The following is a 23,450-nucleotide window of genomic DNA, read 5'->3' as shown; positions in this document are numbered from 1 at the left end:
AGGTTAGATCATCTTCGTAAAGTGGATAATGAGTTTCCATGGGAACTACTGTATTTTGGTTTTATAGGAGCAGGTATTTTGTGGGCTAACTCAGTGTGGGCTCTGCATTGGGATTTAAGGTGGAAGGGTTGGAGTTTAAGGTGGAAGATATATTTTTTGGTTTTGGATATATTTGTGGAGGATAAGATGGATAAAATGGTGTTTGAGAGGTTTCGATTGATTGATTCTATATGGGCCTGGACTGCTATGATCACTGGTCCTGTTTGAGACGACATTTCAAACTTTATTGAACCTTGTTATTATTTTGGACGCATGAACTTTAAAGTGGATCGTGATTCAAATTCAGGTTTGTTACGTTTCAACTTGATGTGCGTCACGAGTGTGACTCAATGTTATAAGCCAAGAATATTTTGCTCTGTAGCTTGTTCTTTGATATATCTGCATTCTTACAAGTATTTGATGTGATATACATATACGATGTTCTCTGTATATTGCTGCTTAGAATGTTATAAGTGTTAGAAACGCAGTGATCAGTTTGATTTGAAAGACATGCAGTTTGAATTCAAAAGACATACAGTTCAAACCTAAGAGACATAAGTCTGAATCGAAAAGAACTAAGTTTGAATCTATAGGACATCAGTGTTCAGAAGACATGCAGTTCAAATGCAGAGGATATCAGAGTCCAAAAGAAATACAGTTCAAACTTAAATGACCTAAGTTTGACTCTAAAGGACATCAGTGTCCAAAAGATCTAAGCTTGAATGCAGTGGACATCAGTGTCCAAGAGACCTAAGTTTGAATCCAAAGGACCTAAGCTTGAATTCAAAGGACATCAGTGTTCAAAGACCTAAGCTTGACTCTAAAGGACATCAGTGTCCAGAAGACCTAAGTTTGACTCTAAAGGACATCAGTGTCCAAAGACTTAAGCTTGAATGCAGTGGACGTCAGTGTCCAAGAGACCTAAGTTTGAATCCAAAGGATCTAAGCTTGAATGCAAGGGACATCAGTGTTCAAAGACCTAAGCTTGACTCTAAAGGACATCAGTGTCCAGAAGACCTAAGTTTGACTCTAAAGGACATCAGTGTCCAAAGACCTAAGCTTGAATGCAGTAGACGTCAGTGTCCAAGAGACCTAAGTTTGAATCCAAAGGATCTAAGCTTGAATGCAAAGGACATCAGTGTTCAAAGACCTAAGCTTGACATTAAAGGACATCAGTGTCCAGAAGACCTAAGTTTGACTCTAAAGGACATCAGTGTCCAAAGACCTAAGTTTGAATGCAAAGGACTTCAATGTCCAAATACCAAAGCTTAAATGCAGTAGATATCAGTGTCTAAGGGACATCAGTCTGAATCTATAGGACTTAAGTTAGAATCCAAAAGACATCAATCTGAATCCAAAGAACCGAAATTTGAATCTAAAAGACATCAGTGTTCAAAAGACTTAAGTTTGAATCCAGAAGCCCTAAACTTGAATTTCCAAAACACCTAAATTTCAATCTAAAAGACATCAGTACCCAAAAGACACCTGTCTGAATCCAGATGACCTAAGTTTGAATCCAATAGACATCAGTGTTCAAAAGACCTAAGTTTGAATGCAGAAGACCTAAACTTGAGTTTCCAAAACACCCAAATTTCAATCTAAAAGACATCAGTATCCAAAAGACACCTGTCTAAATCCAGATGACCTAAGTTTGAATCCAAAAGACGCCATAATCCAAAAGATACCATAATCCAAAAGAACTATAACCTTGAAAGATGCAGAAAAAGTTAAAAGTTAAACTAAATTTACCTGTTCAGGTTCTTGTGTCTGTGGAATCTCCACCTTATCCTCTCTCCTCGAAGCCGATTGATTCTGCGATGGAACCCTCTGTATAACAGAGACCCTGGTCGGTGGTTCGACTCGTGGTGTCTTTGGAGGGGTAGTGGGTCTCGGGAGTACGAGTTTCTCGGATTTCGCGAGAAATTGAGAAGCATCGCTAGAAGACGGCGCGATCGGTGGACTGCTATATTCTTTGCGTTCTGCTCGAGTTAGCACGTGACCTCTGCTCCCGTAGGGGACATCTCCACCTAGGATACTGGAGATGAAGCGTCTGGGTGGTGTGCTGGTTGGGGTGCTGGTAGACTGCCATTGTGGTGGCGGTGAGGATGCTGGACTAGTGCTGCGTAACGATTCTGGGGTTGTTGCGCGGTCGTCCTCCGTTTTATCACGATCTGTTGATCAGAAAAAATGATGGTATTAATACGTCTGTTTACTCTGAACTTTTAAAAATGTCTAAACAAAATGGAGTAGCAACATGGTGTTGTAAAATGAAGTACCAACATGAAATAACAAAATGCAGCAGCAAAATGCGAGTTCAAAATGCAATAGCAAAATGTGACAGCAAAATGTAACTGCAAAATGCAACAGTAAATTGCAACAGCAAAATGTAACAGCAAAATGTGACAGCAAAATGTGACAGCAAAATGTAACTGCAAAATGTAACAGCAAAGTGCAACAGCAAAATGTAACTGCAAAATGTAACAGCAAAGTGCAACAGCAAAATGTAACTGCAAAGTGTAACAGCAAAGTGCAACAGCAAAATGTAACTGCAAAATGTAACAACAAAGTGCAACAGCAAAATGCAGTAGCAAAACACAATAGCAAGATGCAATAGCAAAGTGCAGCAGCAAAGTGTATTAGCAAAATGCAGTAGCAAAATGCAATAGCAAGATGCAATAGCAAAGTGCAGTAGCAAAGTACAATAACAAAGTGCAGTAACAAAATGCAGTAGCAAAGTGCAGTAGCAAAACGCAATAGCAAAATGCAACAGCAAAGTGCAGTAGCAAACTGCAACAGCAAAACGCAATAGTAAAATGCAATAGCAAAGTGCAATAGCAAAGTACAATAACAAAGTGCAATAACAAAACGCAGTAGCAAAGTGCAGTAGCAAAGTGCAATAGCAAAATGCAACAGCAAAGTGCAGTAGCAAACTGCAACAGCAAAACGCAATAGTAAGATGCAATAGCAAAGTGCAACAGCAAAGTGTAGTAGCAAAATGCAATAGCAAGATGCAATAGCAAAGTGCAGTAGCAAAGTGCAGTAACAAAGTACAATAGCAAAGTGCAGTAACAAAGTGCAGTAGCAAAATGCAGTAGCAAAGTTCAATAGCAAAGTGCAGTAGCAAAGTGCAGTAGCAAAGTGCAATAGCAAAATGCAATAGCAAGATGCAATAGCAAAGTGCAGTAGCAAAGTACAATAGCAAAGTGCAGTAACAAACTGCAGCAGCAAAGTGCAATAGCAAAGTGCAATAGCAAAGTGCAACAGCAAAGTGCAATAGCAAAATGTAATATCAAAATAAAATAGTAAAATTCGATAGCAACAATTTAATAATAGCAAAATGCAATAAAAAATTGTAACAACAAAATGTAATAGCAAAGTGAGATACTAAAATACTATAATATCAAAATGTAATAGTACAAAATAATAGCAAAATACAATATCACAGTTCAATAGTAAAAAGTAATAGTAAAATATAACATAAAATACAATGGTAAAATGTAGTAGTACAATGTAATAATAAAATTCCGCAACCAGCATTCTTCGTTATATTTTCAGAGAAGAACGAAATTAGTTTAGCTTCGAAATATAAAAAACAAAAATTACCGAAGGTAATTACCCAAACCCGAAAGTAATCTTGCTTATACATTAATGAACCATTTAAATTGAACATAGAATATTTAACGAATTAAAGAAGAAATTTTAATAACTTGAATTTAACAAATAAAGAAAAAGAATATATTGGAGTGTACATATAACGATGTATAGAAGTTAGAGGGAATAGAAGCTAGAGCGAAGGTCATGAAATTCGCGAATTCAGTTCGGATAGGCGGAGGAGAAAAATTTCAATGGCCGACGCGTTCGTCGAATACGTAATGAGCGAACGGTCGGTTATAATATGGGCCCCGTGGAGCCACCATGGCTGAATTTACGAGCAACCTTGAGGGGGTTTGTAGGTACCGTATGCTGTACTCTCTTTCCGCGCGTCCTTCACGCGCCGCCTCGTAATTCGTCCTCGACGAGCGACGCTCGTGTTTCGAGAACGATGTAACCCACCGTAACGTTAAAAACCCATTCCATAAACCGCTCCGCTCTTCCCGTGGGTGGTGAAGGGCACTCGTTTTCTCTTATACGCCTGCTTTCGATAACGACTCTTTAATTTTTATCCTTTAACTGCCTTCGACGAACATATTCGACGGAAACTTTTCGATGCAGTTTAAGGAATTGTTAATTTTATGAAGAAGGTCATAATTCTTCGCTTTAATTTATTTTAAATTTATGAGAAGTTATTCCGAGTTCGACGTATATATTCGTCGATCAAAAACGTTATTCTTGTAAGTTTAACAATTAATGAATTGTTAATGTCTGATAGAACAGAAATGGAAACCTTCTTCATTTAAACTTACATTTTTAATCAAATTCATGATAGCAGCACATGTTCTACAGTCGACGTATATATTCGTCAATCCAAAACGTTATTCCGTTAAGTTTATCGATGTCTGACAAAATAGAAACAAAAACCTTGTTCATTTAAACCTGCATTTTTAATAAAATTCATAATAAAACGTGTTCTACATTGGACGTACATACTCGTCGATCAAAAACTATTCCAACACGATCCACATAAACAAAATTTTATTTTCGAAGAGAAAGGCTACACAACACGTGTTACGAATAAATAGAGACAAAGTTTCGAAGCTTTCACGAGGATATTTGCGAAGAAGAAAACGGGACGGCAAGGAGCGCCCTTCAAGGACAGTCTGCGAAGCAATTATTCGTCTGTCTGGAATGGTTGGATCATTGGAGCGAACGGAGGTGTCTGGCTGTGGTAATTTTCTCCCATTATCGAGCCTGTTCGCGTTCTCTTGACTTTGACATCGACTGTGCTTCACGAATGGAGCACGAGGACATCCTGTCGGACGGCGGAGCCGTTCGAGCGGAAACCAGGAAACCAGTCACGAGGACACGTTGTTTTTGCGACCACGTGCGAGTTCTGTCGAAGGAAAGCATTTTTCTTTGCTTTTCATTGTCATTATCCTTACTTATCCTCCTTTAAATAATTATCCAAGCAATTTTTCATCTAATATCGATACATATTGTTCACGTTTGATACAAGTTACAGATACAATTTTGTAAGATTTATATTTCGTGTTACACGCGCAGTCAAACGTACGAAGAACGAGAAGTTTGAAAAGATTCGTCAAATTTTGCAGTGAAGAAGTTTTGCAGTTCTTCAAATTATGTCCGCAGTTTTATAGATCGAATAATTAATTTTATTTATAGAAAGTGTTTTAGCGCTCAGACGCTAGGTTCAAAGCTGCCATTGGTAATCTAACGCGTAGTTAACCAACGCGTAGTAATCCAGCGTGGAGATATCCAACGCGTAGTGATCCAGCGCGTGGATATTCAACGCGTAGTAATGCAACGCGAGGTAATTCTAAGCGTAGGAAGCTAACGCGTGGTAATCTAACGCGTAGTAATCCAGTGTGTGGATATCCAACGCGTAGTAATTCAGCGTGGAGATATCTAACGCGTGGATATTCAACGCGTAGTGATCCAACGCGTAGTAATGCAACGCGTGGTAATTCTAAGCGTAGGAATCTAACGCGTAGTTAACCAACGCGTAGTAATCCAGCGTGTGGCTATCCAACGCGTAGTGATCCAGCGCGTGGATATTCAACGCGTAGTAGTCCAACGCGTAGTAATGCAACGCGTGGTAATTCTAAGCGTAGGAATCTAACGCGTGGTAATCTAACGCGTAGTAATCCAGTGTGTGGATATCCAACGCGTAGTAATTCAGCGTGGAGATATCTAACGCGTAGTGATCCAGCGCGTGGATATTCAACGCGTAGTAATGCAACGCGAGGTAATTCTAAGCGTAGGAAGCTAACGCGTGGTAATCTAACGCGTAGTAATCCAGTGTGTGGATATCCAACGCGTAGTAATTCAGCGTGGAGATATCTAACGCGTAGTGATCCAGCGCGTGGATATTCAACGCGTAGTAGTCCAACGAGTAGTAATGCAACACGTGGTAATTCTAAGCGTAGGAATCTAACGCGTAGTTAACCAACGCGTAGTAATCCAACGTGCAATAATCCAGCGCGTAGCAATCCTCGCGCTCTGATTGGTCCGGTTTTTCCTTAATAACTCAAAAACGAAGCTCCGAACCCCATTTCCACAAAGGAAAATCTTACTCAAAATCACGTCAGCTACCATTTCAGAGACCTACGCTAATTATGAGCCAGCCTGTATTAAATTGGCCGATAAATCACGAACGGCGATATAGCTCGTTCCTGTTTGTAGACTCGAAGTACCGGTTGTTCTATCGTCGTCTCTCTCTGTCCTTTCTTCCTCTACCGTTCGGACAAAAGAACAAGAGGGTGGAGAAATACGTTCCTCTGTTAAGCAGAAGAAGAAAAGAGACAAAGAAATAGATCGGTACACCGGTCACGAAGCTCGTGCAGGTATTTATAGCACGGCCCCGGACCTGTTCGAGGGATTTGGTCGGAGAATCTCACGTACGATTCTTTCAGCTCAAAGCGGTTGCTCAACCGCGAACGGGAACCGCCATTTTGGTGTCCTCTCCGTCACGGACCCCGTTGTCTTACCTTCGGCCATCACGCGTGACGCAAGCGATTGCGTAAATGCTCGTCGTTAGAAATTCTGTCTAAAACTGTGCTCTGGTGCGTGGATCGTTGCGAGTGTGATTTTTTGAAACTTTCTATGGTACACTTTTGTTATGAGGATGGAGTTGTGATGTTGTAAGGATTGGGGTGGATTTATGATTTTGGGTGGAGTTATACTTTGGGGTGGAGATACATCTAGGTGGTTTAGGATTTAGGGGATCTAGGTGGTTTAGGGGAGAGTCACATCTTTGGGGGAGTTGGAGTTGCAGTTATATTTGGGGTGGAGTTTAGGGTGGAGTTAGATATTAGGGGGAAGGTAGGGTTGGAGGTATATCTAGGTGGAGTTACAGTTTAGGGTGGAGTTAGATATTAGGGTGGAGTTAGATATTAGGGTGAAGTTAGGGTTGGAGGTATATCTAGGTGGAGTTACAGTTTAGGATGGAGTTAGATATTAGGGTGAAGTTAGGGGTGAAGGTATATCTAGGTGGAGTTACAGCTTAGGGTGGAGTTAGATATTAGGGTGAAGTTAGGGGTGAAGGTATATCTAGGTGGAGTTACAGTTTAGGGTGGAGTTAAGGGTGAAGGTATATCTAGGTGGAGTTACAGTTTAGAGTGGAGTTAGATATTAGGGTGAAGTTAGGGTTGAAGGTATATCTAGGTGGAGTTACAGTTTAGGGTGGAGTTATAGTTTAGAGGTATATCTAGGGTGGAGTTACATTTGAGGATGAAGTTATAGTGTAGGTTAGAGTTATATCTAGGGTGGAGTTACATCTGAGGATGAAGTTGTAGCCTAGGTTGGAGTTATATTCTAAAGTGCACTTGCATCTTAGAGTGAAGTAAACATGATGCACATCCATACATGACGCACATCAAATATTCCCACATATGATGCACATCATATACTTCCACATATGATGCACATCATATACTTCCATACATGATACACATCACATACTTCCACATATGATGCACATTACATAGTTCCATAAATGATATATACTGTATATTTCTATATATGATGCACATCATATACTTCCATACATGATACACATCACATACTTCCACATATGATGCACATCACATAGTTCCATAAATGATATATACTGTATACTTCTATATATGATGCACATCATATACTTCTATACATGATGCACATAACATACTCCCACATATGATGCATATCATATACTTCCATACATGACACACATCACATACTTCCACATATGATGCACATCACATAGTTCCATAAATGATATACACTGTATACTTCTATATATGATGCACATTATATACTTCCATACATGATACACATCACATACTTCCACATATGATGCACATCATATACTTCCATAAATGATATACACTGTATACTTCTATATATGATGCACATCATATACTTCCATACATGATACACATCACATACTTCCACATATGATGCACATCATATACTTCCATAAATGATATACATTGTATACTTCTATATATGATGCACATCATATACTTCCATACATGATACACATCACATACTTCCACATATGATGCACATTACATAGTTCCATAAATGATATACATACACTGTATACTTCTATATATGATGCACATCATATACTTCTATACATGATGCACTTAACATACTCCCACATATGATGCACATCATATACTTCCATAAATGATATATATTGTATACTTCCATACATGATGCACATCATATACTTCCATACATGATACACATCACATACTTCCACATATGATGCAAATCATATACTTCCATAAATGATATACACTATATACTTCTATATATGATGCACATCATATACTTTCACACATGATACACATCATATATTTCCATACACGATACACATCATATACTTTCATAAATGATACTCTTCATATACTTCTATATTTAAAAACCAACTCTGTGTTTCGTTTTCATCAATTTATAATTATACACTTGTAAAATGGCGTATATGTACCCTGCGTCTCCATCTAGAAACTCAAGTAAATCCTCTTCCTCCAACTTACGTAACTGGAAATCTCTTTCTGTCTCAAATCGAAACGGACATGCGATGGGTAACCTTGAGTGTCGCCAGAGAAATCAGGTAACTCGGAAAAATTCGATTCTGCGATTTGTTCTTTGTTTTCGAACGTGTACATACGGGGTGAGCCACAGAATATTTGCCGATTTTCAGAAAAGTAATAATCTTACAAAAATTCAATAAATTCCTCAATTAAAAATTGTTAAGCTAACAGTGAACATTGTTGTTCAAATTAAAACCTTCTAGTTCAAAGACTTAATAAGAATTAACAGATAGAAAATGAACCTTAAACTTAATAATTTTATACTTAATAACTTGAAAACTTTCAAATATCAATCTCGAAAGTGTAAAATAAATAAAATGTTACACGAAAGCAAAAAATGCGAGGACGAAAGAGATAAGTACCGTAACAGCAGGTCTATTTCGTGAAAGGCACCCGACAGGTACCGGCACTTGAACCTGTCCATAAGTAACCCTTTATTAAGCTCCATAACATAGCGCCATTGCATCGAGGGTTCCCCTTAACGAGGGTTTCATGGCGCATAAAACAGCCGATAAAAAACCTCCCGAGCAAGTGTTTCTCGTACAGGGTGTTCCATTACTAGCGATCTAATTACGTCCACGTTCCCGCGACGTTGGTCTCGCGAATAAAATTGCATTGTTTTAGCCCGATGTTTAATTTATAACTCGAAGAAGCGACGCGATCGACAGTTAAATCTCGAAATGCAAAACTCGCGGATCTATAAACCGATATAGGTGCATCGGCAATAGGGTGTGACTGCTCGAGTGGAAAGAATGTGTGTCACGAAAAACAATGTTTCGATCGAATCACTGACAGTCGACAAGTTCTACCAACATCAAAATTATCCAAAATTTCATTAAAAGAGAAAACTCTTTACAAATTATTTCGACGAATTTCGAAGATTTACGAGGCCTAGTCCAAAGTCTGTATTTATTAACGCTTGTATGGTTGGAATCGTCGAGAAAGTCGAGGCGGTCACAAACTGTGACAGCTTTGGGCGTCTAGGGTTTCAAAAACTCATGCAATTCAAATGAACCGAATATAATATGTATAAGTCATCGTACTTTGGCGTCGTACACAACTCCGATATACTGAGTGTCTCGAAATAAATGAGCCGGAGATTCCAAGCGAAACGTGACAATTTTTCGGGATGATTTTCTGTCAGGATGACATTCACTGAAGACGCGATTGGTTGTATATCCGACAGGGAATTTGGTTTCTATAGGGAAAGTATGGTGATTTAGAGAAGCAGAGGTCTTCACATTTATGTATATAGGGATTTAGGGGGATTGGAAGAATTGGATAGTGGAATTTAGATATTTTGGGATTTGGGGATTTAGGGATTTGGGAATTTAGGGATTTAGGGATTGGGGGATTGGGGGAATTAGGGATTTGGCGATGTGAGGATTTGGGGATTTGAGGATTTAGGGATTTAGGGATTTAGGGATTTAGGGATTTGGCGATGTGAGGATTTGGGGATTTGAGGATTTAGGGATTTAGGGATTTAGGGATTTGGGGATTTGAGGATTTAGGGATTTGGCGATGTGAGGATTTGGGGATTTAGGGATTTGGGGATTTAGGGATTTGGGGATCTAGGGATTTGGGGATCTAGGGATTTGGGGATCTAGGGATTTGGGGATGTGAGAATTTGGGGGCGTAGAAATTTGGGGACGTGGGGATTTGGGGACGTGAGAATTTGGGGGCGTAGAAATTTGGGGACGTGGGGATTTGGGGACGTGAGAATTTGGGGGCGTAGGAATTCGAGGGCATAGAAATTTGGAGACGTGGGGATTTGGGGACGTGAGGATTTGGGGACGTGAGGATTTGGGGACGTGAGGATTTGGGGACGTGAGGATTTGGGGATTTAGGGATTCGAGAATGTAGGGATTTGGGGACGTGGGGATTTGGGGACGTGGGGATTTGGGGACGTGGGGATTTGGGGACGTGGGGATTTGGGGACGTGGGGATTTGGGGACGTGGGGATTTGAGGACGTGGGGATTTGGGGACGTGGGAATTTGGGGACGTAGGAACTCGGGGGCGTAGAAATTTGGGGACGTGAGAATTCGGGGGCGTAGAAATTTGGGGACGTGGGGATTTGGGGACGTGAGGATTTGGGGATGTGAGAATTCGGGAGCGTAAGAAATTTGGGGACGTGGGGATTTAGGGGCGTGAGAATTCGGGGGCGTAGAAATTTGGGGACGTGAGAATTCGGGGGCGTAGAAATTTGGGAAAGTGGGGATTTGGGGACGTGAGGATTCGGGGATCTAGGAATTCGGGATCTAGGGATATTGGGATCTTCGTATGTAGGTATGTAAGGATTTAAGGATACTGGGATCTAGAAGCACTGAGATATAGGAATTCTAGGATCTAGAGATACTGGGATCTAGGGGTACCAGAATCTAGGGGTACTGTGATCTAGGGATAGTAGCTAGTATTAGTAGTATTAGAATCCATGTAAATTTCAAAATTTATGCTTCATAGATGTGACAATTAAAGAATATAGAAATGCTGAGATTTAGAAGCTACAAAATTTTAAGATACAAGAAGAAACTTGCAAAATCGTAAATTTCCAACTAAAAATTCTCAAATTCATAAATATAGTAAATACTGTAGTAATACTATAAATATATAAATACTATAAATATATAACTAATACTATAAATATATAACTAGTAATACTGTAGTAATACTATTACTATATTCATAAATACTAATTCAACATAAAAATCCAAGAATTCACCAAATTGAAAACTGAGACTTTCAAGGATACAAAACCAGAGAATACATAATTACAGAATAAAGTTTGAGATTGACAAGACGAGTAAATAAATATCGCTAGGTGTCCTAACGGCAAGCAACGCGTATGTGCGTAGCGTTAACGTAGCGGTACCGTGCGTGGGCCGAAGCACCGCGTCCAGCAAGGTGACACCGTGCACGCAGCCATTCGGTTACCTTACGTAACGGAAGCGCGCACAACGTCCTCCCCTCTCGTTCTCCATCATCCGTTAATTCTTCATCGACCTCCACCTTTCGTCTCCGTCTAACGATCATCTCTCTCGCATACTTTTCCGACAGTTTGCTATGCGTCATCGATGTCCGGCCTGCGAGTTTGCCCCAGTGGCTGCGGTTTTATTGCCCGGGACTCGCGAATCTATTTCTAACAATATCTAGTCACCGATTACTCAGGGTAACCTCTTCTGGTATTTCTGGAGATTTTTGGGAGATCTGGAGGAAAGTTTATTAAGTTTTGATGCTTCAAGTTTAGTTAAATTCTAAAGTTTTGAAGTTAGAAAGCAATATTTAGTTATATTCCTTTTTAGACATGTTCTTCAGCTATGATGTCAAGTGTTCTTAATTTGAAATTAAAAATGGAGTTAAAAAATAAATAAACAAACGAAACATAAATTAGTACACACATTTATTCTTCATCTTGATGAAAATCAATTCTGATTTCAAGGAATGTGTTTTAACAAAATGTGTACCTTATAAGAAGAAGCTTGTGGAGTGGTCATTTATCGAGTCAGATTTTATAATTTCACTTTGCAAAATCCTTGACAAAAGAAGCATTGTATAAGCTGTTTTATGTTGTATCCATTTGATTATTTTTTATGATGTTCATTATTTGTATAGCTTCATGATTAGCCATGACGTTTAGTTTTAATTGAAGCGTTCATTAAACGTTCGTGAATGTAGAATTAATATCCCGTAAGAAATTTAGCCATGACGTTCAGCTTTAATTAAAGTAATCATTAAACATTTGTGATTGTAGAATTAATATCCCATGAGAAATTTTTTGATGTAAATTTAGTTAACTTGTTGTTTCGCCTATTAAACGAAGAAACGTAAGTGAAACGCGTCTGCAGCCTTGACATTCGAAGCCTCACACGGAAGAACGAATCGTGTTTATACCTCTAGTCGTAGTGCATCGAATGTAGATTAGATACCGACCAAGAAAACATTTTGTTCGATACTATTTTTCTTCGTAACACGATCGTGCATCTATTTATTTCTGTAACAGCTATTGCGATGTAGCCGAGAGCTCTTGCAAAATCGCTGACCATCGTAGATGTTTAACATTTTTGTATAAAATATGAGGTAGAACGTTTCGAGAACGTTTTTTCTACGTGTACGACTTTTTTCAATTTTATTTTTGTTAATTTCATTGATTATCGTTTTCTGAATTCATTTAATAGGTGACTATATATTTGTATTTAACAGATGAATATGTATTTGTATTTGATTTAAGAGATAAGAAGACGAATGCGTGAGAATGATGTTAAAAATATCTACTGTATAGATGAGTGGATAAATTTGGCAGAAAAATAAGAATATACTATAGTGATACTAAAAATATCAACCATATAAATTAATGCATGTATTTAGTGAAAAAAAAAATAGAAAAAAAGAAGAACATGTTACAACAACAGTAAAGACTAAGCAAAAAACATAATCAGAAAGAAACAGTATCTCTTATAATAAGTCAGTAGAAGATACTATAAAAAAAAAATTAAAAATACAAGATAGTAAAAATATCTGCCATATAAATTAGCAAGTAAATTTATCCCAAAAATAAAACGTCAGAAAGAACAGTATAACTCGATTAAAAATATCACTCGAACCCATCACTACCTAAATTTATCCCAAAAATAAAATGAATCCCAAAAACAATATAAGATTCAAAATTCCCTTTGAACACATTACTACCTAAATTTACCCTAAAATTAAGATAAATCTCAAAAACAATATGAGACTAAAAATATCTTTCGAACCCATCACTACCTAAATTTACTCCAAAAATAAAATAAACCTCAAAAACAATATAAGATTAAAAATCTCCCTCATACATATTACAAACTAAATTTGCTCTAAAAATAAAATAAATCTCAAAAACAATATGAGACTAAAAATATCTCTCGAACCCATCACTACCTAAATTCCCCCCAAAAATAAAATAAACCTCAAAAACAATATAAGATTAAAAATCTCCCTCATACACATCACAAACTAAATTTACCTCAAAAATAAACTAAACCCCAAAACCAATATAAAATTAAAAATATCCCTCGAACCCATCACTACCTAAATTCCCCCCAAAAATAAAATAAACCCCAAAAACAATATAAGACTAAAAATCTCCTCTTATAAATATCCCCCATAAATTCCTCAAAAACTATATTTCAAAAATAAAAAGAAAGAAGGTTACAAGCCTAAAAATATCTCTATAAACGCGTAAATTAGGCAAATAAATAAAGTAGAAAAGCATAAATAGAGTGTCGAAGTAGCTAGAGGTCGCAAAAGATTTATCGAGTGTTTCTGCACTTGGCCCCCTTGCTACGAAAGAATTTCGGTCACGGCCCTGTTGCGCCATTAGCCTCCGCCACGGTAGTTGCTAATGCGACTTGTTTCTCCGCGGACACCGAGACGTTGTTGGTTGTATGAGACCGTCGGTGAACAGCCGGCTTGTATGCGTGTGCAGCCACAAACCAGACGATGTAGCTAACTCGGTTTACGCGCCGCTTTCGACGACCAACCGAACCTGTTCTCCAGCCGTCACTGCCGATCCCACCGTCTCGTTACCGATGCTATTCGAATCATTCTTTAGCTTCAAATTTCACATTCTTCCGATAGCGGGGTTCCCGAGTGAACTTGCCAATTTTACGGAGGTTAATGGACTGTGGAGATGTTTTGGTATTTGGGGATTTAGGGAGGCATGATTTTGGGGGTTTTGGGATTTGGGATCTTGGGGAGTTTAGGGTTTTGGGAGGGGAGGGATTTGGGAGTGGAGGGATTTGGGGACGTGGGGATTTGGGGATGTGGGGATTTGGGGACGTGGGGAATTCGGGACGTGGGGATTTCAGAGCGTGGGGATTTGGGGACGTAGGGAATTCGGGACGTGGGGATTTCAGAACGTGGGGATTTGGGGACGTGGGGAATTCGGGACGTGGGGATTTCAGAGCGTGGGGATTTGGGGACGTGGGGAATTCGGGACGTGGGGATTTGGGGACGTGGGGATTTGGGGACGTGGGGAATTCGGGACGTGGGGATTTGGGGACGTGGGGATTTGGGGACGTGGGGAATTCGGGACGTGGGGATTTCAGAGCGTGGGGATTTGGGGACGTGGGGATTTCAGAGCGTGGGGATTTGGGGACGTGGGTATTTGGGGACGTGGGGATTTGGGGACGTGGGGATTTGGGGACGTGGGGATTTGGAGGCGTTGGGATTTGGGGACGTGGGAATTTGGGGACGTGGGAATTTGGGGGCGTAGGAATTTGGGGACGTTGGGATTTGGAGGCGTAGGAATTTGGGGACGTGGGGATTTGGGGACGTGGGGATTTGGGGACGTGGGGATTTGGAGGCGTTGGGATTTGGGGACGTGGGAATTTGGGGACGTGGGAATTTGGGGGCGTAGGAATTTGGGGACGTTGGGATTTGGAGGCGTAGGAATTTGGGGACGTTGGGATTTGGAAGCGTTGGGATTTGGAGGCGTCGGGATTTGGAGGCGTTAGAATTTGGAGGCGTTGGGATTCAGAGGCGTTAGATTTTGGAGGCGCTGAGATTTGGAGGCGTTAGATTTTGGGGGCGTTGGGATTTGGAAATGTAGGGACTTGGGGACATAGGAATTTGGGGGCGTAGGGATTTGAGAATGCAGAGATTTGGAGTCGTAGGAATTAGGGAATGTAGGAACTTAGCAAATTGGAGATTTGGGGATCTAGAAATTTGGCGACGTAGGGATTTTGAGATCTTGAAATTAGAAAATTTGGAAATTTGAAAAATTGCTTTCGTAGGGATTTGGGACTCAGAAGCTTGAAATCTACAATTGATAGAATTGCCACATTCAAGAATTTACAGCAGTTAAAATTTAAGAATTTCTGTTTAACTCCTATCCTTACAATATCATGTAAGACATGTGACGCAACATAATCCACATGTGACGCACTCTCACTACAAATATGACAAATCCTACTCGAATACTTTGATTACATTTCACCTTGTACTTTAACTAAAACTATAATTCACATATTCAATGTCCCTGAATACTAAATTAACATAATATTACAACCTTCATTCCCCATTTCAAAATTATAATTGTAATGAGTTAGTTTCAACTGACCTAACCAAAAATAATGTTTCACATAAATTTTTATAAACTTCCTTCTCGTTGTATTTCATTGTACTTCCACAATCGATTTCAACAATTATCGTGTCCTTATGTATGAGTAATTATATAAATTATAAATTATGATTTGAACATTTAAAGAAAATGTTCGCAAGCGACTCAAAGCCATCGCTACAAAAGACCCGTACCTTCGGCTACCCACATAGCGTAATGGCGCACAGTGGTAAGGGCACGCACACACGTTCCTTTCGAAATGCACGCACGATGAGCACCGTAGAGCGGTGCATTGTAATTCGTCACGATGACTGCACATCCTGGTGTACTAGCCTTTGGCACAGGTGCGCGATTACCTGGACGTGTCAACGACAGGCGAACGTTTTATGTCGCCACTCGTCTCCTCTCGTTTCGTGTAAACGAGTTTTGTCTATGTACAGTCAAAGACAAATCTGCCATTGCAAATCTTTGTAAAATAGGCCAACTATGTGCAAATAATTAACTACCAATTCGTTTTTTGAGGGATTTTGAAATTTAGGAAGCTATGGATTTTGGGGGATAGGAGTTTGATGATTAGGGGAATTGGGGAGTTAGGAATTTTGGGGTGTGGGAATTTGGGGGCGTAGGTAGTTGAGGACTTAGGGATTTGGGGAGTTGGGATATTGGGGGCGTAGAGATTTGGGGGTGTAGAGATTTGGGGGGCATGGAGATTTGGGGACGTAGGTATTTGGAAAGTAGGGATTTGGGGACATTGCAATATTGGGGGCGTAGAAATTTAGGGGAGTAGAGATTTGGGGGCATGGAGATTTGGGGACGTGGGGATTTGGGGGCGTGAGAATTTGGGGGCGTAGAAATTTGGGGACGTGGGGATTTGGGGGCGTAGAAATTTGGGGACGTGGGGATTTGGGGACGTGAGGATTTGGGGATTTTGGGATTTGGGGATCTAGGGATTCGAGAATGTAGGGATTTGGGAACGTGGGGATTTGGGAACGTGGGAATTTGGGAACGTGGGAATTTGGGGACGTAGGGATTTGGGAACGTGGGGATTTGGGGACGTGAGAATTTGGGGGCGTAGAAATTTGGGGACGTGGGGATTTGGGGGCGTAGAAATTTGGGGACATGGGAATTTGGGGACGTGGGGATTTGGGGGCGTAAAAATTTGGGGACGTGAGGATTTGGGGATTTAGGGATTTGGGGATTTAGGGATTTGGGGATCTAGGGATTCGAGAATGTAGGGATTTGGGAACGTGGGGATTTGGGAACGTGGGAATTTGGGAACGTGGGAATTTGGGGACGTAGGGATTTGGGAACGTGGGGATTTGGGGACGTGGGAATTTGGGGACGTTGGAATTTGGAGGCGTTGGGATTTGGAGTCGTTTGGATTTGGAAGCGTTGAAATTTGGAGGCGTTGGAATTTGAAGGCGTTGGAATTTGAAAGCGTTGGAATTTGAAAATGTAGGGATTTGGAATTGTAGAGATTTGGGGACGTAGGAATTAGAGAATGTAGAGATTTGAGGATGTAGCAATTTTGTGGTCGTGAGGATTTAGGTACATAAGAATTTGGGGATCTAGAAATTTGTAAACTTGAAAATTTAGAAACTTGAGAACTTAAAATCGTAGAAATTTAGATCCTTGATAATTTAGAAATTAAAAAAATAATCATTTTTAAATTTTGAAGTTTGCATATCTGTTCTTCTGCAAAGAATGCCTACACTGCACTCGAGTGTACGTGCAGCACTGCATCTTTGGAAAGTGACACGATTTGTAAACGGTACTTCAGCTACTTCCTTCAACTGTACTAGCTAATTCTCTCAAATATGACACGCTCTTAATTACAAAAGAAAGGATCAAACATATAACTATAAACTTCATACATAATAATAAATAATGTTTGTCAAATGTGTCTCATATTTCTCTCCCAAATAGAGAAAACCTTAATAACCAAAAGTTTTTCAAAACCAAAATGAATATCTTGATTAAAAAGCATCTACAAACGAAATACGATTTATCAGTAAATCAGTAAATCGCAAGGTTACTCGAGGTTAATAATCGAAGATGAAGAAAACCATTGAATATTAATACCAACACAGTCAATGTCCTTCGCAGATTTATTACGTTTACCCGTTAGATGAGATTCAGTAATTTATCAAAGCGACAATCTCCTGTAATGCAGGCTGACGTGTTCGGACGACTATGAAAAGCGTTCGAGGTTGATTTACAGTTTTTCCGAGCAAGTGTAATGAAAAAAAAGAACGTCTTTGTACTTCGGTGTGAATGTTGCTGTGTTCCATTAAAATTTCTATATTGATCATGAGTCAGTGAGAATTGTATATCGTTAGAGAAATATATCGGGTAGTTTAACGAAAAAATTTTAGGTATTACTATTTGTTGCGAGAAGTAAATAAGGAGATTTTATAGTGTGCAGATGTATATGCATGTATTATGCAGTTGTGTATTGTACATTTGCATATTGTGCATTTATACATTATAATTTGTATATTGTTCAGTTGTATATTATACATTTGCACGCTACATATATTTCTACATTTATACATCTATACACTATACACCCATATGTATATTATGAATTTATAAATGATATATTTGTTCATTAAATATCTAAATTTTTACAATATTAAGAAACATAATAACAATGAAAACGTAACATCTATACACTACACACCCATATGTATATAATAAATTTATAAATGAAATACTTGTTCATTAAATATCTAAATTTTTACAATATCTAGAAACATAATAACAATGAAAATGTAACATCTATACACTATACACCCATATGTATATCATAAATTTATAAATGATATACTTGTTCATCAAATATCTAAATTTTTACAATATCTAGAAACATAATAACAATGAAAACGTAACATCTATACACTACACACCCATATGTATATCATAAATTTCTAAATGATATACTTGTTCATTAAATATCTAAATTTTTACAATATTAAGAAACATAATAACAATGAAAAAGTAACCTAAATATCAATAATGATTGAACAAAATAAAATTGATATTATCAAAATATAAGTGCATGCACATATGTAACTACTAATACATAAGTATAGTTATTTTATTTTGTAAATTATTGTTGATTGTACCTATAATAAATAGTATTCTTTCATTTAAAAAATGATATAGTTGTTGTAACTTGTAAATTATTTCCAGCGTTGAAATTACAGAAGGTTTAATAAATCATGTGTGGAGATTTGAACGCATGATAGGACAATATGTCGGAGACATCGATGCCCGAATAAGCGATGAGCTTCGACGCCGATGTGTCATGCATTTCAAAAGAAATATACACTTTGATCATTCAATTTAAGATATTATTCTTTCACAATAAAACTAATTATTTAATAAGTTAACTACATACTATAATACTATAACCCTTTGCACTCCTCAATTTCCTTCACCTACCTTCACCTACTAATTCACAAAATAGATGAAGAAAGCGGTTCTCAATAAAATGTATTGCATTATGACGGAGTATATGACAATTCCTTTTTTTTTATTACAACTAGTAAATAAATAATAATACACACATTCAACTAATCTATTTTCCTGAATTATTTATGAAATTCAAGAGAAGCGTGATGTCGAGCCACAATCGACATAAGAGTGCAAAGTTTTAACAATTATAATAAAATTGTTAGGTAAACCAATTAAGGGTTAACAAATATAATGAAATAATAATTGAACAGATTAAAAATGTCGAGTGTACAAGTTCAAGAGAAATGTGATGTCGAGCCACAATCGACATAGGAGTGCAAAGTTTCAACAATTATAATAAAATTGTTAGGTAAACCAATCAAGGATGAGCAAATATAATGAAATAATAATTGAACAGATTAAAAATGTCGAGTGTACAAGTTCAAGAGAAATGTGATATCGAGCCACAATCGACATAAGAGTGCAAAGTTTTAACAATTATAATAAAATTGTTAGGTAAACCAATCAAGGGTGAGCAAATATAATGAAATAATAATTGAACAGATTAAAAATGTCGAGTGTACAAGTTCAAGAGAAATGTGATATCGAGCCACAATCGACATAGAAGTCCAAAGGGTTAACAATTGAAAATAATAATTGAATAGAATAAAAATGCCGAATGTAGAAGTAACTCGAGCGTCCGCTTTTCTATTTACGACTCGAAACTATGTCTAGAACGTCCTTCTGTCTCTCCCTCTCCGTCTCTCCTCGACCCGATCAGATTCTAATGCCGACACTCGTTTCGCCTTGGCCGTCGTGGAATTACCGAACAGACATTGAGATTGCGGATTGCGCAATTCGTTCGAGAACCGTGCGAAACTCGAAGATCCTTAGACATTGTAACGGGCATCGGTTGTGCAATATCACGTAACGCGTTCGTCACCAAATTGAACCGTAACTGCTCTGCGGACGTAAGCGCCATGTTAGCTTAACGTTAGCCATCTTAACGGCAACGTTCTAATACATATGCTTTACTATTCTGGTGAGCTGTGATGTTTTTTGGGTGTGGATTAATATTTTTGATTTTGGGAATTGTTTGACTGTTTCTTGAGAATTGTTTTATGTGGTTTTGGAACGAGTAGTGATTTTAGGAAGCAGAGGTAATTTTTAGAAGGAGAGGTGATTCTTATGAAGGAGAGGATTAGAAATTCTAAATTTTGGATTTGGAAGATTGAGAGTTTGAAATTTGTAATCTGGAAGAGTGGGGATTTCAAATTTTTTATGTGGGAAATATCCAAATTCCAAAATTTTTAAATGTGAAAGTTTCTAAACCCCTAAATAGCAAAATTTGGCAAATCCTCAAATCCCTAAATTCCCAGATTTCCAAATCCCCAACTCGCCAAATTCCAGAATCCCTAGATTCCCAACTCCTCAAATTCCTAAACCCCAAATTCCTAAAACCACAAATCCCCAAATCCTAAAAATTCAAATTCCTAGATTCCCAGATCTCCAACTCGCCAAATTCCCAAATTTCCAAACTCCTAAAGTCCCAAGTTTTCAAATTCCAAATCCCCACGCTCTGAAATTCCCACGTTCCGAGATCCCCATGTTCCGAATTCCCCACGTCCCCGAAATCCCCACGTCCCGAAATCCCCACGTCCCCAAATCCCCACGTCCCCAAATCCCCACATCCCCAAATCCCCACGTCCCCAAATCCCCACGCTCTGAAATCCCCACGTCTCGAATTCCCCACGTCCCCAAATCCCCACGCTCTGATATCCCCACGTCCCGAATTCCCCACGTCCCCAAATCCCCACGTCCCGAATTCCCCACGTCCCCAAATCCCCACGCTCTGAAATCCCCACGTCTCGAATTCCCTACGTCCCCAAATCCCCACGCTCTGAAATCCCCACGTCCCGAATTCCCCACGTCCCCAAATCCCCACGTCCCCAAATCCCCACGTCCCCAAATCCCCACGTCCCCAAATCCCCACGTCCCGAATTCCCCACGTCCCCGAAATCCCCACGTCCCCAAATCCCCACGTCCCCAAATCCCCACATCCCCAAATCCTTGCATTTCAAAATTGCCCCACGATACCACAGTTTCTCACAGAAAGCGATTTCCAGTTACATAATCTATTGGAAGCGAATTTAATTGGGTTTTGAGCCTGAGGCGCAGGGCAAATAGTCCGGCGTTTTACAACGGTATAGTGAGTAGACGAAGTTGCCTCCTAAACTGGTTTAGAAAAATGAACATCGAACCGGTTCCGCTTTTTCGTCGGCCGGTTTTTATTGTTCCGTTGGTAGGTTTCGAGGTTCGATGGCCCCTTCGGTATCGATTATCGGTGCCGCAGGTGCAAATTTTCTTCGGTACGTCGTCGTTGCTCGTTAACTAACGCGCGTGTCAATTAAACGTATAAAACCGGGCAAGCTTAATTGCCCGTTGCTCGACAAAAGGCGGATAAAAAGGGCCGGAGGCGTTTTCTTGACCGCCGCGAGTGCAACAGAAACGGGCGAATATTCGTGATTCTTGATTATCGCGCGATAAACGAAACGGTAAAGCTGTTTCGTTCGTTTATTAGCGTCGCTTCGTTATCGTCGTCATCGTCACGGTGCCGTAAATTTTCGCGTGCCTCGGACACGCTAATTCTACGGAATATAATGCCGGAGAGGACTCCGTCGCGATAGCATCGATAGAAAACGAACAAACCGAACGGTGCACGGCCCACCTGGGAACTGAGCAAACATATTAATTTCAGATTATTCCGCGAGACAAGATGATTCGCTTCGATTAAGCGCGGGGTAATGCGGACACGGAGTGGCCCTTTTAGGATGCTATGGCTTTTAAAGCGTTCATTATATTTACATAATTTGATTGCGTGGTTTAGTTGCTTGTGATTCATGGGTAATTGCGGAGATGGCGGTTGGGAATTAGGAATTTTGGGGTTTAGGAATTTGGGGATGTAGGGATTTGGAGATATAGGAATTTTGGGATGTGGGAATTTGGGGATGTAGAGATTTGAGGACGTAAGAATTTGGGAACGTGAAGATTTATGGGTGTAGGGATTTGGAGACGTAGGAATTTCGGGATGTGGCATTTTGGAGACGTGGAGAGTTGGAGGCGTAGGGATTCGGGGACGTAGGAATTTGGGGACGTAGCAATTTTGGGGGTGTAGGGATTTGGAGACGTGGAGATCTGGAGGCGTAGGGATTCGGGGACGTAGGAATTTGGGGACGTGAAGATTTGGGGGTGTAGAGATTTGGGGACGTAGGGATTTGGGGACGTGAAGATTTGGGAGTGCAGGGATTTGGGAACGTAGCAATTTTGGAGCTGTAGGAATTTGGGGACATAGAGATTTGGGGACGTGGAGATTTGGGGGTGTAAGGATTTGGGGACGTAACAATTTTGGGACGTGGAGATTTAGGGATGTAGGAACTTGGGGACGTAGAAAAGATTGCAAATGCATAGGTTTGGGGACCTAACAATATGGGGATGTAGGAATTTGGAATTGCAGCGACTTACGGACTTAAAAGCTTGAGGACCTCCATGAAAAAGTTGGAAAGTACGAACAAATATATTCATCATTCCTAAATTAATTAAATCTCACTAAAATTGCCTAAAAGCCTTCTTTAAACAATAAAATTGAACAAAAGTACTATAACAATGCAATAACCCAAAAGAGATAAGTACAAATACCACGTCACTCTACTAAACGAATAAAAAAAGAAATTGCATCCGATTATTTGATATTATCTCAGTTATTATTTGCGCAAGCGTTTAGAAAGTTAATTCCAAGAGATAAAATCAGTCGGAAAGATTAGGTCTCGATTTTAATTGAAAATTAATATTCACGAGGTAGACACGTGTTGGACAAGTTCTATCGTAGTCGAGGTTCTACACGATTGATTAATCATCCTCCATTAGCATACAACTTCGCAGAGATGTCCATACGTGGATAATTTGAATTCCATGAAATCTGCGTATGTTGTGAATCGTACGCGGAAAAAATTGTTTACACACGATTGTTTACGCATAATACCGTTGTTCGATAATGATCCAATGCCTTTGATTCAATAAATCACTTCTTTGTATGCCATGAGATTTTCTTCTTGTGGCGACTTGCTTTTTTATTTCTGTTTTCTATGAATTTACAAAATGT

The 23,450-nt window shown here is 39.3% G+C and overlaps 1 protein-coding gene across 8 annotated transcripts in view; it reads right to left on the bottom strand.

Moving 5' to 3' along the window:
- LOC100878345 (transcriptional regulator ovo) overlaps positions 1-23,450 on the bottom strand; it is a 160,541-nt gene that overhangs the window by 16,007 nt on the left and 121,084 nt on the right. For all 8 annotated transcript variants that reach the window (XM_012290081.2, XM_012290076.2, XM_012290079.2 and 5 more), the window contains exon 5: positions 1,789-2,210. In XM_012290081.2, coding sequence (XP_012145471.2) covers positions 1,789-2,210 — 422 coding nt within the window. The remainder of the gene's footprint in view (positions 1-1,788; positions 2,211-23,450) is intronic.

This window comes from Megachile rotundata, chromosome 1 (assembly GCF_050947335.1).
Source record: "Megachile rotundata isolate GNS110a chromosome 1, iyMegRotu1, whole genome shotgun sequence".
Classification (NCBI taxonomy): domain Eukaryota; kingdom Metazoa; phylum Arthropoda; class Insecta; order Hymenoptera; family Megachilidae; genus Megachile; species Megachile rotundata.
Note: the sequence above shows the minus strand (reverse complement) of the source record. Positions and strands in the feature narration are given on the sequence as shown.